Source organism: Emys orbicularis, chromosome 10 (genome assembly GCF_028017835.1).
Source record: "Emys orbicularis isolate rEmyOrb1 chromosome 10, rEmyOrb1.hap1, whole genome shotgun sequence".
NCBI lineage: Eukaryota > Metazoa > Chordata > Testudines > Emydidae > Emys > Emys orbicularis.
The window spans coordinates 47,051,198-47,067,540 of record NC_088692.1 but is presented as its reverse complement, the minus strand read 5'-3'; the positions used below and the strand labels follow the sequence as shown (position 1 = coordinate 47,067,540).

At 57.1% G+C, this 16,343-nt stretch overlaps 1 protein-coding gene across 1 annotated transcript in view; it reads left to right on the top strand.

Annotated features, from left to right (window-relative positions):
* The first annotated feature begins 2,183 nt into the window (after positions 1-2,183).
* Positions 2,184-16,343, top strand: part of LOC135885058 (maestro heat-like repeat-containing protein family member 1) — a 30,293-nt gene continuing 16,133 nt past the window's right edge. The window contains exons 1-22 of the mRNA XM_065412694.1: positions 2,184-2,291; positions 2,715-2,781; positions 2,918-3,031; positions 3,370-3,443; positions 3,737-3,859; positions 4,407-4,502; positions 5,797-5,947; positions 6,155-6,210; positions 6,936-7,077; positions 7,544-7,593; positions 7,918-8,025; positions 8,187-8,303; positions 8,511-8,636; positions 9,399-9,545; positions 11,540-11,619; positions 12,105-12,243; positions 12,985-13,080; positions 13,577-13,681; positions 13,812-13,938; positions 14,345-14,439; positions 14,675-14,824; positions 15,487-15,641. Coding sequence (XP_065268766.1) covers positions 2,184-2,291; positions 2,715-2,781; positions 2,918-3,031; positions 3,370-3,443; positions 3,737-3,859; positions 4,407-4,502; positions 5,797-5,947; positions 6,155-6,210; positions 6,936-7,077; positions 7,544-7,593; positions 7,918-8,025; positions 8,187-8,303; positions 8,511-8,636; positions 9,399-9,545; positions 11,540-11,619; positions 12,105-12,243; positions 12,985-13,080; positions 13,577-13,681; positions 13,812-13,938; positions 14,345-14,439; positions 14,675-14,824; positions 15,487-15,641 — 2,426 coding nt within the window. The remainder of the gene's footprint in view (positions 2,292-2,714; positions 2,782-2,917; positions 3,032-3,369; positions 3,444-3,736; positions 3,860-4,406; positions 4,503-5,796; positions 5,948-6,154; positions 6,211-6,935; positions 7,078-7,543; positions 7,594-7,917; positions 8,026-8,186; positions 8,304-8,510; positions 8,637-9,398; positions 9,546-11,539; positions 11,620-12,104; positions 12,244-12,984; positions 13,081-13,576; positions 13,682-13,811; positions 13,939-14,344; positions 14,440-14,674; positions 14,825-15,486; positions 15,642-16,343) is intronic.

The window sequence follows — 16,343 nt, the reverse complement described above, 5'->3', positions numbered from 1 at the left end:
TAAGAATGGCCATGCTGGGTCAGACCAATGGTCCATCTAGCCCGGTACCCTGTCTTCTGACAGTGGCCAATGCCAGGTGCTTCAGAGGAATGAACAGAACAGAGCAATTATCAAGGGATCCATCATCCCCTGTCATCCAGTTCCAACTTCTGGCCATCAGAGGTTTAGGGACACCCAGAGCATGGGATTGCATCCCTGACCATCTTGGCTAATAGCCATTAATGGACCTATCCTCCTTGAATTTATCTAGTTCTTTTAAAATCCAATTATACTTTTGGCCTTCACAACATCCCCTGGCAATGAGTTTCACAGGTTGATTGTGCATTGTGTGAAGAAATACTTCCCTTTGTTTGTTTTAAATCCACTGCCTATTAATTTCATTGGCTGACCCCTGGTTCATGTGTTCTGTCAAGGGGTAAATAACACTTCCCTAGTCATTTTATGATATTATCGGTCTTATTATCTATCCCTTTCCTAATGATTCCCAACATTCTGTTAGCTCTTTTGACTGCCGCTGCACATTGAGTGGATGTTTACGGAGAGCTATCCACAATGACTCCAAGATCTCGTTCTTGAGTGGTAACAGCTAATTTAGACCCCGTCATTTTGTATGTGGGATTATGTTTTCCAATGTGCATTACTTTGCACTCATCGACACTGAATTTCATCCGCCATTTTGTTGCCCAGTCACCCAGTTTAGTGAGATCTCTTTGTAACTCTTTGCAGTCTACCTGGGACTTAACTATGGTGAGTAATTTTGTATCATCCACAGATTTTGCCACCTCACCTTTTACCCCTGAACAGCAAAGGCCCCAGTACAGATCTTTGGGGACCCCACTATTTACCTCATTGTGAAAACTGAAAATATATTCTTACCCTGTCTTTTAACCAGCTACAGTCCATGAGAGGACCTTCCCTCTAATCCCATGACTGCTTACTTTGCTTAAGAGCAACCTTAGTTTCCTTCGGTTCATTTTAGGCACCAAGCGAAAGGCCTATTCGTCACCCAGGGGACAGCTCGCCCCAATCAGCAAGGAGGAGGAAATGCCAAGGAAGACCACAGTGAGTGAGGAGAGAGCGGGAAATCCACAGCACACTGGGGAAGTGCCCATGGCACAGATGGTACAAGGTTCCCTCCATCACCAACTCAGCCTGGACTCCCGCCCCCTACTGCCTTTCCCACGACACACTGACCCTCTAAGGCTCTGACCCCCTTTCCTCATCTCTTGCTCCCAGATTCACTGCCATTCTCTGGCCCTAGAGAACATGCTCTGACCCCCCCCTTGCCAGGGCAGGTGTTGCAGACAGGAGGAGAGAGGCGACTCCATTCCCAGCACCTGGCTCTGCTTTCTTTCTTCTTTGCTGGCTGGTCAGCAATGGGCTGCATTAGGGAACCAGGGAGAGAAATAATCCTGAGCTTCACCTCTCCCCAGAGTGTCCCGCGCACTCAGCTCTCCCTGGGCCCGGGGCAGGGTTAGCTGTTAGCCCAGCCTATACCTGCGGAGAGCAAGGCTCCGGGAGGGGAAGTGGCTGGCCCAAGGCCAGAAAGCAGGAGTATACATCCCTGGTACACTCTGGAAGTGACCATTGTAGGAGGTGAGCAGGCAGAGACAATGGGCCAGATCCTTGGCCCCTGGTAAGGCCGCATGAAGGGACATTAAGCTCTCCCTTCCAAGCTCCCGCGTGGTTTCCTCAGCCCAGCACGGGGGCAGGGAGGAGCCCTTGGATGCTGTCTCCCCATCCCTGACCTGTCTGCGTGGGTCTCGAGACTGTCAGCCCTTCAGGACAGACATTGTCTCTGGCTGCGTTGTGCTGCACCCAGTGCAACAGGGTCTGATCCTGACTGGAGCCTCTGGGCGCTGCCATAACATCAGTAGTGATAAGTAATCAGGGCAGGCCCCGCTCTTCCAAACCGGGCCCCGCCATCCCTGCCATCCTCTCAGCACACACCACCCCAGCTGGCGCCAGGTACAACTATCCTGTTGAACCAACCATAAGTGATACTAGGCTAGTGCAAACCAAGGGGTCAAATGCCCCTCCCAGAGAAGGGAGAGTCCGGCACCAGCTGGAAGCTGCTCTCCACCAGGGCCATAACTTTATTCCTTCCAAGTCTGGGTTGTGGTAACCCAGCTGCTGATGGAGACTCTACACATTGGGGCTTGTCTGCCTGACACGTCATCGCCATGTCCTGCGTCTCTTCTCTTGCACAGGGCCTTGCTTGCGTGAGGGACATGGATGAGGCTGCCCTGAGGAAGGACATTGGCACCCTCTTCCCAGCACTCCACTCCATGGTAAGAGATGCTGGGATCACTCAGGCAAAATCCCGGGGCCTGTTGGCTTAAACTGGGTAGGCTGTGGGAAGAGCTGTCCCTGCCTCATCCTGTTCCTATTGGGGGATGGATCCTGGAGAACTCTCCTTTGGTTTCTTTTCCTCCCACTCACCCCACCCCCTTTGACCGGGAACATCAGCATCCCGCACCTTGTTCCAACGCTCCACATCTTCGGTTCCTGACCCGTCAAACTCTGCTTCTACATGAGCCATGGCCCCCGAAGCCTCGGCGTCACTCATAGACTGATCCATCTTGCTGGCCTGTTCTTTAGATGGGAATTAGAATCTGCCTCTCCACCCTCACCCCTTCACTCTGCCATCCGAGGGCTTGGCCTGAGAGACACTTGATCTAGTTTGCCTTGCTGGTGTTGCTTTCTTCCCTTAGGTGTGTCATCTCCCCAGAGAGCACCTGGAGGAGCGGAGAGAGGCCCTGGACTCTCTGGTCCATCTGGGTAAGAAACCCATTCACCTTTCCCAGAGAAGGAGATTTCCCAGAGCCTGCGGAATTTCAGAGCCCAGGCATAGAACTATATTCCCTTCCCCTTTATGATTCACCCACCCCATTCTGATTCACTCCTCTTCCTGCAGCTCGCTTGTTCCTGGTGGAGCTGCTTGTGTTCCTGTTCAGGAGGCTGAACAAGGACGAGGAAGAGGAGACCTGTGCCAGTCTCTTCATTCTGGACCGGATAGTCCGATCCAACAGTAAGTGACCCCACAGCGAGGCCTCGTCTTTTGATGTCTTATGGCCTCTTGTGCAATTAGCAGCGCTTAGCACTGGGCCTCATTGGGGTCATTTATACCTGTCTGCAGTAGATAATCCAAGTCCTGCAGCCCCTCAGCCGATGCTGCGGCAATGAGAGAGGACAGTCACTGCTGGAACTGCAAGCGTGGGCAGATGCAGCTGGTTACCCATGGGGGTAACCTGCCTGGAGGGTCATGTAGGGACATTGAGGTTGCTCTAAGGTTCCTGAGATCTCAGGTCCCTGCACACCCCGGTTTAACATCAGCCCTGACGAGCCGTGTGTCTGTGTCTCTTACAGTTTCCGAAATGACGCACAATACCGAGAAGCTGTTCATAGCCCTGGGGCCAGTCCTGCAGAGCACAAGCATACGGGTGAGTCTGGAACCATGGCCAACGCGGCCAAAGCTAGTGAATGTCTGCCTGCCAGTGCAGAGCCTGCCGGGACCCTGTGCATCGAAACACATGACCCATCAGTGCTCCATAGTGTAGGGCAGAAGGTGGGGGAGAGAATCCCTGCAGGGCTCCGGCTGCATTGTCATCTCTGGGCTGCCTAGCAGTAATTCACCAAACCCCCCGCTGAGAAAGGATCCCAGCCTGGACTGGGAGGGGACAAGGTCCCTCCACACTGTGTGCAAATCATTTCTGTTTCTGTCTGGGTCTGGCAGGTCAGAGAAGCCCTTGCTTATTTTATAAGGACAATGGGGGCGCATGGGCTCTTGGAGAAATCTGCCTCAAGACCCTTAATTGACTTCTTGGTGCGTCAGTGCATCCTGACCCTCGACAGCACGGTAAGAATCCGCAGAGACCTTAGTGACGGGAGTCCGTGAACAGGGCAGAACATGGGGTCAAGGGATAGGGAAGGGGGGCAGCTGCAGATGGGGAGGGGCAGGCGATGGGCAGCAAATAGGACTTGGGAAGCAGATGGAACTGGGGACGGCACCCTCCGTCTACTGATGGAAGATGATGACAAATAGAAGACAGTGTTTTTTCCTCCCAGCCCATTCTCTCTGATCCCTCTCCCAGCTGCCATCCGGGCTCTGTCCCTCGCGCAGGGAGGGCAGGACCCCTGGCTTCCTCCTTCTCTCGCCTCACTGTGATCATCCACCTTAGGAGACTAAGCCATGATGGATCTGGTTTTCACCAGGCAGAGGGGTGGAGCCTAGAACTGGCTCCACACAGACCCTGGGCTGCTTATGGCACAGTCACAGCCAGGGTTGCGCCTTTTCTCTTCAAGCCCCATTTTCACCCCCTGCCATGCCCACTAGAGTTACCGTGCCACGGAGGTCTCCACCGAATCTAAATCTCCCTGGTGTCTCCCTTACTTCTCACCCTCAGGAGGAAGCAGACGGGAGGCGCACCATGGAGCTCGAGGTCCGCCAGCTCTGCTCCAGCACCCTGCAGTCCCTGGCTGACTCCCCCAGAATGGCCAATGTAAGTGACCCTGCCCCTCTCCATTGGACACAGGCCTCTCTGGGTCTGAGCTTTTCGATGAGACAGGCCCCAACCAGACTTATTTATCTGAGCCTCCCCGCTCCAGAACATCATGGGGTTGGGTAAAATGGACCCCGGATCCGAGCCAGACCTGGGTCTTTGGAACAGGGAACACTCACCGGCTGAGTGCCCCTGCACGCCAGCGTTTGGTGTCACAGGGGCTCTTCCGCTCGAGTATCCCCTGTGGTCAGTCATGCTGGTTCTGCAGCTTCCATAGCTCAGTCCCTCTTCATTGGTCCTTCTGTTAACTTTTCCCTGGCTGTTACAGGGTGGGGTCTATACAGCCCATCACATTCTTGTTTTGCAAAAGCCAACCCTAGCCCAGGAGTTCCTGCCTCTCACCCACACTACCCTGGTGCCTACGGGAGAGTCCACTGAGCTGGGAGACACTACATCCAAATCTCATCTCTGCTGACTATTGCTTAGGTTTCCACACACTGCACAGACCTGATTACTGACCCAGGCGTCAGAACGCAAGCCTAAGCAGTCAAGTATTAGCCAGCCCCCTTCCCACACTGAACAAATTAACAGCGAGGTTGCGCACGGTAACTTCAGGCAGAGCTGAGACTAGAAGCCACATTTCTAATAAGGCAGACCCAAGTATTGTGCACTCAGCTACACTGTCTTTCAGACTGAGCATGCCCAATATACGTGCCTTAGTTACTACAGGTGGGGATAGACCCCCAGGGATTCCTGATCTCCACTGTTCTATACTGTCTAGCAAAGAGTTGTGTAACCCTCTGGCACAGTGTGTGTTAAGTCCCCCTCTTGTCCACACAGCAGACAGCAATTGCGTCTGTGCTTCAAGTGGCGCAGGTCTGTGTGGGGATGTGAAGGTCAGAGCTCAAACCTCCCTGAGCGCCTGTCATGGTTTCACTTGATAGTATTGGGTTTCCTAGTCTCCTCTTTATTTATCAAGCTGGTGTATTGCGTTCCTGCCGTGAGAACACAGCCTTTCCCAGTGGGACTGGAGTTAGGAAATACTGTGCTGTCAATGATGATGCTACACTCAACAAAAGGCGGGGGGTCAGTCATGTGTCACTTGATTTGGTGCTGGAGGCAGACACTGATAGGTGTGAAGGGGGAGGGGGTGGGGATCGCTGCATGGTTCAGGCTGGGTAGAGAGGTCTGGCTGGCGGTGGCGAGGCCAGGGGTCCTGTCTAGTGTAGGAAAGAGAGAGCTGGTGCAGGAAGAGGCTATTTCCGTACTGAGATGGCTTTTCTCTGCTCTGCAGGTTTTATGGCCTGGGCTGCTCCTTCAACTGAGCCCAGCAGCCCATGGGCCAGCCCTGCCTCTCCTCCTGCAGACCTCGGTCGAGGTGGTAAAGAGGATGCAGGAGGAAGGCAGGCTGCCCTTGGCCAGGAGGTGTGGCAAGGCGAACAGAGGTGAGTCCCAGTATTTTATCCACCCGCTCTTAGTCCTTCTGTAGCGAGAGGCGTCTGCCCCCAGGTGAGGGTGGGGATCAGCTCTTGGCTCTGGTTCCGGCTCACTGCAAGGACACAGCCAGCCGTCAAGGGCACAGGTAGAGCTCAGAGATGAATGCAAAAGATCCCTCCAGAGCCTGATGGGATGCCCCCCCTTTCTGTTCACAGGGTGTCGGTCAAGCCCCAAGTCCACTCTACCCCAGGAGCTGCTGGCTCGGCTGCTGGTGAGTAACCCGCAGCCAGGAGGTTCCTTATGCTCAGTGGGAAGGGGCCGCTCCTGGAGCTGGCATGCAGTGTGTGGTGGCTCTTCTCCCCGCAGCCCCCAGAGGAGCTGGCTCGTCACATTCCTCGCGTTCATTGCACATCGACCCAGCGCCTCTCGGCATTTAACAGAACCAGCGAGCTCTCTGAGCCAGCCACCTTCCTGGCTCCCCGATCCTGGGGCTGGACCAGGTCCCCCAGCACCAGTTAGTGCAGCCCTCGGACGGCTCCAATAGAAGGCAGCTGGAATGAGCCCTTAGGGACTGTTGTGCAGGCCCCCTTCTGCCCCCTGGCCTCCAGCATCCTCCCTTACCAAGGGGCAGCTGGGGATTCCCTTTATGGCCCAGCTGCCTCTTTCGGGCTGCTTCAAGCTCCCCTTGTGCTGCTCTAACCTAGGCCAAGGATCTGACCCAGCAGCTGCCTGACGGCCTCTGGATAATCCTGTCTCCCTTCATCTGAGCTAGAGCCAGCCCAGGAGTGAGAGGATGGAAGGAGCCAATAGCTGGTCCATGGAGTGTCCCTGATCAACTGAAATATCCATCTCAATCCTGTCCTGGTTGTCAGCTCCACCTCCCTGCTGTCTCCTTCCCTCCATCACTGAGCTCTCCCCCTGCACCTGTAGGGAGCTCCCTTCTCACACTGCCTCGCAAGGGAGGGGTACAGCCACCTCTGCCTCTTTGTCCGCCAGGTGCTCGGTGCGTCTTCGTTTATGACGGTGCAGGTCAGAAGGGCAGCCATGTTCCTCCTCTTCCAGCTCATGAGCATGTTCCAGGCCGGGTCGGGCTGGTTCTGGAATAGCTACAAGACGGAAATGCTCCTCTATGTGGAAGGTGAGGAGGGAGTGTCTCCCCTTGCAGGAGCAAAGGGAGGGGACACCGTGATGCTGGGCTCAGAGAGGGAGAGGCCAGGGCCTCCCTCTGAATCCAGTATAATATGATGCTGTGACCTTGGAATCAGAGAGGATCACGTCAGGATCATATCCCTTGGTTCATCTAGCCCAGCCCCCCATGCCTAGACAGGAAGGATCCTTTCCAGGACCGTATCTAACCTTCATTCGACATCTCACACCCTGGGGAAGGATCTTGGCAAGCAGAACCCCTGGGTATTTCACATCAAGGGGTTTGGGTCTGAGGAGCAGTGTTGTCCATCAGCAATTTTCAAAGAGCCATGGGTCCCCTCGGGGCCCGTGAGTCGGCAGCTCCTCCCCACCCCCTGCCAAACAACAGCCAAGTTGAAGGCTGCTCCTCAGTAGAAGGGTCTAAACACAAAGGAAACTGACCTGCCCATCTCTTCCAGATCACAAGACCTGCTTCTGCCAGAGGAAGTGGGAGCAGCAGCTGCTGCAGGTAAGGGTCAGAGAAATGGAGGGCTGGAAAGGAACTCAAGAGGTCATCTAGTCCAGCCCCCTCCACGCTGAGGCAGGATTAAGAGGCCCCTCAGCAGCACTACATTGTGGGACAGAGGAAGCGGCTGAGTCCAGCAGATGCAATTGGAGAAGCACCAGGGGCAGCTCACAAGGATTCAGAAGCATTAGGAGAGACGTGGGGGGTGACAGTGCACGCTCCCTCTTCCCCTCCCGTCCCAGCTGTGGTGGGTTCCTGGCTGGAGCTATTGAGAGGACCAGTTTCTTGGCCCCTCTCGGTTCTAACTGGCTCTTCTTTCCCTGGCAGTTCCTGGAAGACCTTCTCTTCTTCATCTCGGACCACACCTGGCTGGGCTGTTTCATCTCTAGTATCAGGCGCCAGCTGGCCCACGGTGATAAGCGGCCCGGTGACAAGGTCAGTGTCCTGGAAGGAATTGGGGTTCAGTGCCTAGTTCAGAACAGCAGTCGCTAACCAGGGGCAGCTTGGGGTCAGTGAAGCAGACAACTATACCCAGTGGGCTCTGTGCATGCCAGGCTGTGCCCAATGCATCCAGCATGATGGTGTCTCTTTCGCAGAGCTTTCTCTACAAGTGCTGGGGCACCGTGCTGATGTTTTTTCCAGCAGAGAGCATCAAGCCCCAGCTATGGCTTCTGGTGGAGATGGTCGATTTCCGAGAAGAAGAGGAAAGAGAGGTGAGGTCTTTGCTCCTCCACTGTCAAGTGATCCCTCATTCTTTGTCAATCGCCTGATGCTACATGTGTATGTTCTGCCTTGGACAAGGTCCAGTGAATTGAAAAGATCTTCCTTATACCCATGCCCATGGCAATGACTTGGAGATCCCATCCTGGCCCCTTGGCTTGTTGCTCAGCATTCCCAACCTCCATCTTTCTGTCTCTCAGGGATTCGCCCAAGCGCTTGGGCTGTGTGCCAGGCAACAGCTATACGAGGTTTTCGCCATCCTGGAGCACTGGGAAGAGTTTGTCAGCAGGGTGCAGCTCCAGCCTTCTGCCGGTGGCTCTCTGGAGGTACGGTCCCAGCTAGCATCTCTGCTCTTTCATCCATCCCTTCACCAGCCTTTGCAGGTAAAGGGACCTGCCAGGGAGGACCCTGCTTCCCAGAAGCCTGTTCAGCGAAGAGCTGAATTTCCCAGCAGTGGCTCAGCCTCCGTGGAGGGAGCCCTTTCCTTACTCCTCTGTGGAGTTGCAATCTCAGCACAATGGGATGGATCCAGGGGGGAAGGTGGGTCCTGTTGTCTAAGCTCTCCAGGGTATCTCCTGGGGAGCTCAGACATGCTCCACGCAGCCCCATAAACAAGGCTCAGAGAGGGCCCAAAAGACACTGCCATGCCATCAGCTCCAGCTGACACATTTCTCAGCAGAACAGACCCTTGGTCTTCCCCTGAACTGGGCTATTTCACAGACCTTCCTGGCAGACTCACCAGGGCTGGCATGTCTGACATTAACCTGCGTCCCCCCTCTCCCCGCACCACCACCACCACCTTCCCAGTAACGCTCTGGGCCAGTGCAATCCACTGTAGTCCCAGTGACATCTCTGGAGCTAGGCTGAATTAAAGCAGCTGCTAGTGCGTCCCCTTCGGCTGCCGGGTCACCTCAACCACCCAATCCTGGGGAGCTGGGAAGGGCCTCGGAGTCCAGGCAATTCAGCTCAGCAGAGTAGCCTTTGGTGGCTAAGCCGGCTGGATGAAAAATCCTCCCCTGGCCCCAGTTGTAAGTTAGGAGCAGCTGGAGGCCATCCCTTCTCCTCACTCTTTCCTTTGCAATTCTCAGGAGCCAGCTTCCATCGAGCAGCTGAGAAGCCTCCTGCTCCTCACCTATGGGCACGTGGTCCACTCACACCCCACGGATCTCATCCTAGAGACCATAGGCTTCAATATCCTGGCTCCCATGCGACACCACTATTTTCTGAGCCCACACGTAAGTCAGAGCCCTCCCCTGACCGCCCACACAGCACCTACCCGGACTATGCACAGCAGCACAGAGCTATGTCTTTGCATAAACTCAGCTCAGAGGGCTGGCCCTTTGCCCCAGGAGGGACAGGAGACATGGGAACAGCACCACTCTCTGTGACTGCCCCATCTCAATTAGCTTCTCTGATTCCAGGCCCATGGAAGCTAATGGAAGGACTCCCATCTGGGCCTTGTTAGAGTGTAACTGAGCATCACTTGGTGCTATTGTCCCAGAGACGACTGTACCCTGTTTGGTACCTCTAGGCTTGTGCTGCACTCAGGGATCAGAAGATAAAGAGTTAGGGCCTGTTTCCCCACACACTGCAGTCGATGGTGTAGCTGGGCACAAAAGGCGCACGGAGGGATTCAGGCCCCTAGCCCGGTTGACAGGCTCTGGTGCTGAAGGGGGATTTTTGAGCTAACTCTAGGTTGTTTTCTTGCCATCGGAGGTTTGAGGCCGACGTTCAGTCCTACACTGGTTACGATGCCCATATGCGCGTCCCAGCGAAAAGGAGAGGGGATGCTACTTTGGTTTAACTGAATGTTCTCCTTGGAGAACGGATGCCTTGGTAGGGAGAGCCCAGCCAACTGCAGAGAGCAGCAGATTCCTGTCCCAGATCAGACAATTACGACCTGATTGTCAGGGGAGCTGAGCAGCCCCAGGGCCCACTGACAGCTCTGGGAACTGCAAGTGCTCAGCACCTCTGGGAATCAGCCCGTTCCTTGCATTCATCTCCAGAGATATTCCCCTAGGCCAGGGGTTCTCAAACTGGGGGTCGGGACCCCTCCGGGGGTCACGAGGTCATTACATGGGGTGTCGCGAGTTGTCAACCTCCACCCCAAACCCCGCTTGCCTCCAGCACTTATAATGGTGTTAAATACATTAGAGAGGGTGTTTAATTTATTAGGGGGGTCACACCCAGAGGCTTGCTGTGTGAAAGGGGTCATCAGTAAAAATAGTTGGAGACCCACAGCCCTAGGGAATGCAAAGATGTTCCACTCGGCAAACCAGGTCCTTTCCCTTAGGGCGTGAGGGCAATCCCGCCTAGGACAGCAGCTCCCTTGTAGAGACTCGCCCTGTAGCCTTGTGTCTCAGCTCTCTATTGCCTGTGGCTGTTTCCTCATTGTTCTCTCCCCCTCCTGCCTGTGAGCCCAGGACCCACTGGTGAGATCTGCTTTTCTGAGAAGCCTCGCGCGGGTGGGTGAAGCTGTCACGCAAGTGAGCAGGATTCCCTTGGTGAGCCAGGACACATACACCGTGCTGTCCCCCCTGCTGGTGAGTGAGCACACTGGGGTCCTGGGAGGGGTCCCGAGGGCAGATGCACATGCCACAGTCTCTGGCGTTTAAAGGCCATGTGCTGCGTTTGCGACCCGGTGCCCAGGGTTCTACATTGTGCACTGCAAACCCAGTGCTGATGCCGGATTCTTCTGGTGCGATTGCAGCCCAAGGAATGAAATGACACTATTTTCCATTCGCGGATTCATGCTGCTTACACCTGGGACCATTCCCCATCCCACTTCTGAGGGATCTGCCCGGCACCCAGCAAGCGCCCTGGGGATTAACTCCAAGGGTTTTCAGTCCGGGACATGATCCTGAGGCGTTAACAGGCGCAGCCCTCCCTTGGTTTGCAGGAAAATATTTGACCTTAGCTGTTCAGGACTCTAATGCTCCCCGTCACAAAATCGCCTCTGCCCAGATCCCCCTTCCCTGCTCCGTGGCAGATGCTGAAGTTTCCAGATGTGCCGTCAGGAATGGCGAAATAGGGGCTCTGGTGAATGTCTCCTGCATTCTGGCCACATGGCCGCTCCCAGGCCATCTTCCCAGCTCCGTGCCCCAGTGCACTGCACGCTGGGGCTGAGGGTCGGTGGGGGCGTCAAACAGCGTTTGGAGATTCCACGTCTTGCTGAGGAACCGGGCTCCCCCAAATTCTTTTGCCTTTGACTCTCTGCTTTGTGCTGCAGGAGATGCTCAGAGTCAAGGACCGGGCCCGGCTGCAGAGCCCCGATCACCAGCATGCCCTGCTGGCCATCTCATACATAGGGTACGTCCATGGGGCCTGACTCAGCTGTGGAGCCCAGCAGCCGGGGAGGGGCAGATGGAGGGAGAGGAAGTGGGGGAGGGACGAGCTGCAATAAGAACCGGAGGATGTTTCTCCCTGGTGGCTCACTAACGGGCCATACCCTCCTCGGCCTCCGGGTCACTTTATCCAGCCCCCATCTCTGCGTATTGCCTGGTAAGAGGGAGCCCCTCCCGTCAGCATGAAGTGCTGTGAATGGGTGCAGCCGCAGAGCAGGGCCCAGGATCAGCCCCGGAGAGCAGCTTCCCCAGCAGAGCCCCTGCCGGGCCCAGGGGGCATAGGCATCTCCAGACAGGACCATTCCCTAGGCGGTGGCTCTGCTGGAGATGCCCCCTGGAGCTCTGCTGCTAAGGGAGGGAGCTGTCCCTCGAGCCATCAAACTCAACCTGACTCATGCCAGGACCTGTCTCCGTTCTAATGGCCCCGTCTGCTCCGTTCCTTCCAATCAGGAAATTTGAGCCTCGCCTGTCTAAGGAACAGGAGGCTGAGACCATCAGCACTTGTATCACCAGTGCCATGATTCAGCGCCCAGCCCTGGCGAAGCTGAGAGGGACTGAGGTGGCAAAAAGCTCCGCTATCCGGGCAGAGGTTAGTGAGGCATGGACAAAGCTGCAGCTTCCACCTGCCTCCTTGGCTGGGAAACTCAGCCACCCCCCTGGCTGAGTAGCTGGACCCTGGCCCGATGCAGAGAGCTGCGTGTCCAGCCGAATCCAGCCCCTCGGTTTATTTTCCAAAGGGCTGGTGACAAGTGGCTACGCAGTTAACTCTGCAGTGGGGTTGGCAGGGAGAACAGCTGTAGAGGTGAGTGTCTGTGAGACTGTACAGAATTACCCTGGATTCTTGGCACAGAGAGCTAGAAGCTACCCCCCGTTTACACCAGCTGAGGCTCTGGCCCAGAGCGTTAAATAGCATTTGGTGCAGAGGGAGCAAAGCATGGATTCGGGACAGCCACACGGCCAGGCCATGACTCTCCCTGCCACAGAAACAGAGATTGGCTGGAGCGGGATGAACAGCTCAGCCCTTGGGGAGCCAGTGGGGTGTTGGGGGGCAGCTGGGGCCCCTCCAGAGCGGGAGGAAGGAGGCCTTCCCTCCAGAGCCCAGCTCAGTACATGTGTTGGGGAGCCCAGGTGGGAGGAAGGATTCTTTGGGGTAGGGCAGCCCGTGGTCCAGGTGAGACCCATGTCTATGTGCAGGGGGATCAATATCACCTGGGTAAAGGGACCCCGAATACCAACAGCACCTGGCTCCAGACCGGGGGATCCACTCGTCCCCCTGCCTCGTGCACCCCACCTCCCTTGCGATTTACTTCCCTGCTTCTCTCTGCTCCAGTCTCTCCAAGAACTGCCCTGGGAGGGCCTGGATCTTGTGCTGCAGACATTCCTGGAGCAGCACCTGACCCCCACCACGCTACTGCATCTCTTTCTGGTATGATAGGGAGGGGGGAGGGGCCCATTCGCACTGGCCATCTGGGGATGGGCCGGCTGGTCAGGTTCTACCCGAACCACAAGAGGGAAGGCTCCAGTTGATCCCGAGGGGGCTGAGCAGGCCTCCCAGCTGCTGTGAACTAGCCAGTCCCCATGGGGCATACACCCAACCCTGGGATCCAGCAAGACAATCCTAGTCCTGCTCCAGGGGTGTCACTTTGGCCTCCTACATTTGGCCTGGAGCCCCTGTTCCCCTGAAGGAAACAGCCCCGAGACCCTACAGGATCAATGGGGAGAATCCTCAAAGCGCTGAGCCCAAGACCCTCAGACCTGTGCCAACGCCTCCCAGACAGGAGAGGAGCGCTGAGTTCCAGTGTCCGGAAGTGGAGGAGAAGAGGTTAAAGGCTCCATGTCCTCTCCCTGCTGGGGCGGGAAGCAGGTTCTGGAGGTCGCCCCGGCATTGCTGCCGCTCACACGACTTTCTCCCTGCTCCCCAGCACTTGCAGCCGTGGATCTGCTCTCCCCGGGCCCAGGAGAGGAGCCGAGCTGTGAGAGCCAGCGCCCGGCTCTTCATGTTCTACCGCTTCAAAGCCATCACCGAGGTGAGCAGCGCAGACCCTGCTGCCCCCCGCCCCCCCTCAGCACTCACGGGAAGCGGGGGGGGGGGGGAATACAGACAGAGCTGGGCTCGTCCCGACCTATGTCCTCAATTTCTGTTTGGTGGCCCATTAGGACCTGAAACCCATGGCAGAGCAGGGCTACATGGCCGGGCTGCTGACAAGCCAGGCCTTCGATGCTCAGGAGGCCACCAGATACTGGGCATCTCAGGCTCTCTACTGGCTCTTCACGCCTTGCAAAGGTAAGATAGAGCGGAAGCAGTCGCCACTTCTCAGTCTTCACAGCCCCGGCCGTTACCTAGCGAGCAGGGCTGCAGAGAGAACATGGCGCCTTCATCGCAGCCCTGACCAGAGGGACACAGAGCAGAAGTGGGTTGGTACCTACCGGGCTGACCTGGCATCTGCCCTTCACCAGGTGCCTGGGACCATCTGGGACCTCCCCTGATCCCACCCCAGCCCCAACACACCTTCTACATCAGGGTGAAGGGTGGGCAGTTGGCCCAGAAGCCAGCTGAGAGCTCACCCTAGCTGGTCGTTCCCAGCTGCGGCCGGAGTCTGGCTCTTTGGCACCTCTGATCTGGCTCGAAGGGGAGGGGGAAGAATCCGGCCCCGAGAGCTCTGCCTGAGCACTGGTGGTTTCTTGTGCAGCTGTCGTGTACACCAAGACAGGGGCGGTGGTGAGCGTGCTGAGCAAGACGCAGAAGGATGCCAGCTGCAGAGAGAACCCTGTCCATGTTGCTATGGTGAGTAAAAGACTGTGGCTGGAGAGACAGACACACACATGGGAAAGGGGGGTTATTGTCTCCTTCCCTCGATGAGGAGCCGGCAGGTGGAAATTCCTGGGTATGGGCTCCAGTGCCCACTCACATAGCCCTGGGCACAGGTTGCCAGTGCCTCTGTCCCCGTTCCCCGAAGAGCAAACCCACCTCCCCAGGCCGGGGCTCGCTGCTCACACTCGGCCTGTGCCTTTCCCTGCAGCTCATCGCGAAGCACCTGCAGTCGAGTGACCTCATGCCCTTCAGCTTCACCCTGCTGGTGGGCCTGCTGGAGAAGGAGGAGTGTGCAGACCAGCTGGCGGGCGTCATGGAGGCGGTGCTTGGAGAGCAAGAATCAGAGCTGCAGAGCCAAGTAATGGCTGGGCATTGGAGGCACCATGCTGACATCTCGGGCAGCTCCATCTTGCCCTGTGCCTAGAATTCCTGGGGCACGAGGGAGGATGTGGAGGGGAGACATCCCTTCTCACCATCATTGATCAATGGGACCCATCCTTGCCCTGTCTGCAAGGGGGCCGCTGGGCACGGCCCTGTAATGGTTTTCAGGCTTTGATCCCAGGAGTCTGGCTTGCCCAGCTCACTCCCTGGGAAATGTGCCCTATCTCCAGACCCATCCCCCAGCTGGGGGAACAGAGCCTGCGGTGGGGTCCCCCATGTCCACTGACTCTTTGCCCAGTGGGCATGGATTGACGTACAGGATGGAAATGCATCCCAGACGCTTAGATCCCACTCTGGTGCTGAAGGGGAGGTACAGCCGGGATATCCGGGGGGTGGGGTGTCACTGGGCAGCGGGATTGGGACCCTTAGTTCTACGGTGCTGGATCACGGGTGGGGGTTTCAAGGTACCGAACCCAGAACCCCCCTCGGCTCAGTCACTCGCTAGGAGAGTTTATCCATGGCCTCCGCCGGGCCATGTGACCGCTGCCTTGTTTCTGAGCCTGCCCAGTTCCTCCTGGCCCTTGCCTGCCACCCACCCACAGCGGGGGTAGGGTCTCAGCCCCTGCTTTGCCTCCGCAGGTGCAGGATCTCCAGGCGGCTCTTTCCTACACACTGAGCCCACCCCGGGGGGGGCGGCTGAGTGATGGGACGAGAGACATTCTCCACCTACTGGCCAGACAACACACCAAGACCGCGGTCAGCATCCTCCTGAAGATGCCCTGGCCTTACAAACGGTGAGCGCCGGCCCCAGGGAAAGGATAGAACACCCCCCTCCGGCCTCCGAGCCCCCCCTTAATGGGGTCACTCCACAGCACCACGGTTACATGCAGCACAGCCCCTCCCCTTGCACACAGGCCCCCAGGGAACAGCCCTGCCCCGGCATGCTGTCACCATTAGCCTCCCTGTCCCTTGGAGGGCTCCGTGTGCTCTGGGACCCCCGGCTCAGGGCTCCCCCAGCTGAGCTATTCCTAACACAGCTGTCACCCTCCCCCACTTCGTTCTGTGCACTGCTAACCAGTCCACCCCATCCCGGTTCGGCTGTGCAATGGCTTGGCAGGCTGGAGGCCAGAACAGCCTTCCAGCCCCCCCCCCCCATCACTACACAGACCAGGAGAGACCCCATGTGAGCAGGGTCACCCCCTCTGTCAGCATGGCCCCCCGCTCCCGGCAGGGCATCCCTCCAGGCTGAGGCAGGAGAGGGGCCAACCTAACTGCATTGCCCCCACAGACGCCCCTACACTGAGCATGTCCCCGCAGGGGCACCCCCTCCCCCCAGCTGGGAAATGCCCTCTCCCCCCTGGAATCCCAGCCTGGTATCTTCCCCATCACCGTCTCATCCCACCCCTAGAGGCTGGTCTTCTCCGATTCACCAGCCTGCCAGGTTCCCCTGGGCCAGCAGCGCCTTCCCTGCATCCTGCCCAGAGCCGACAAGCACA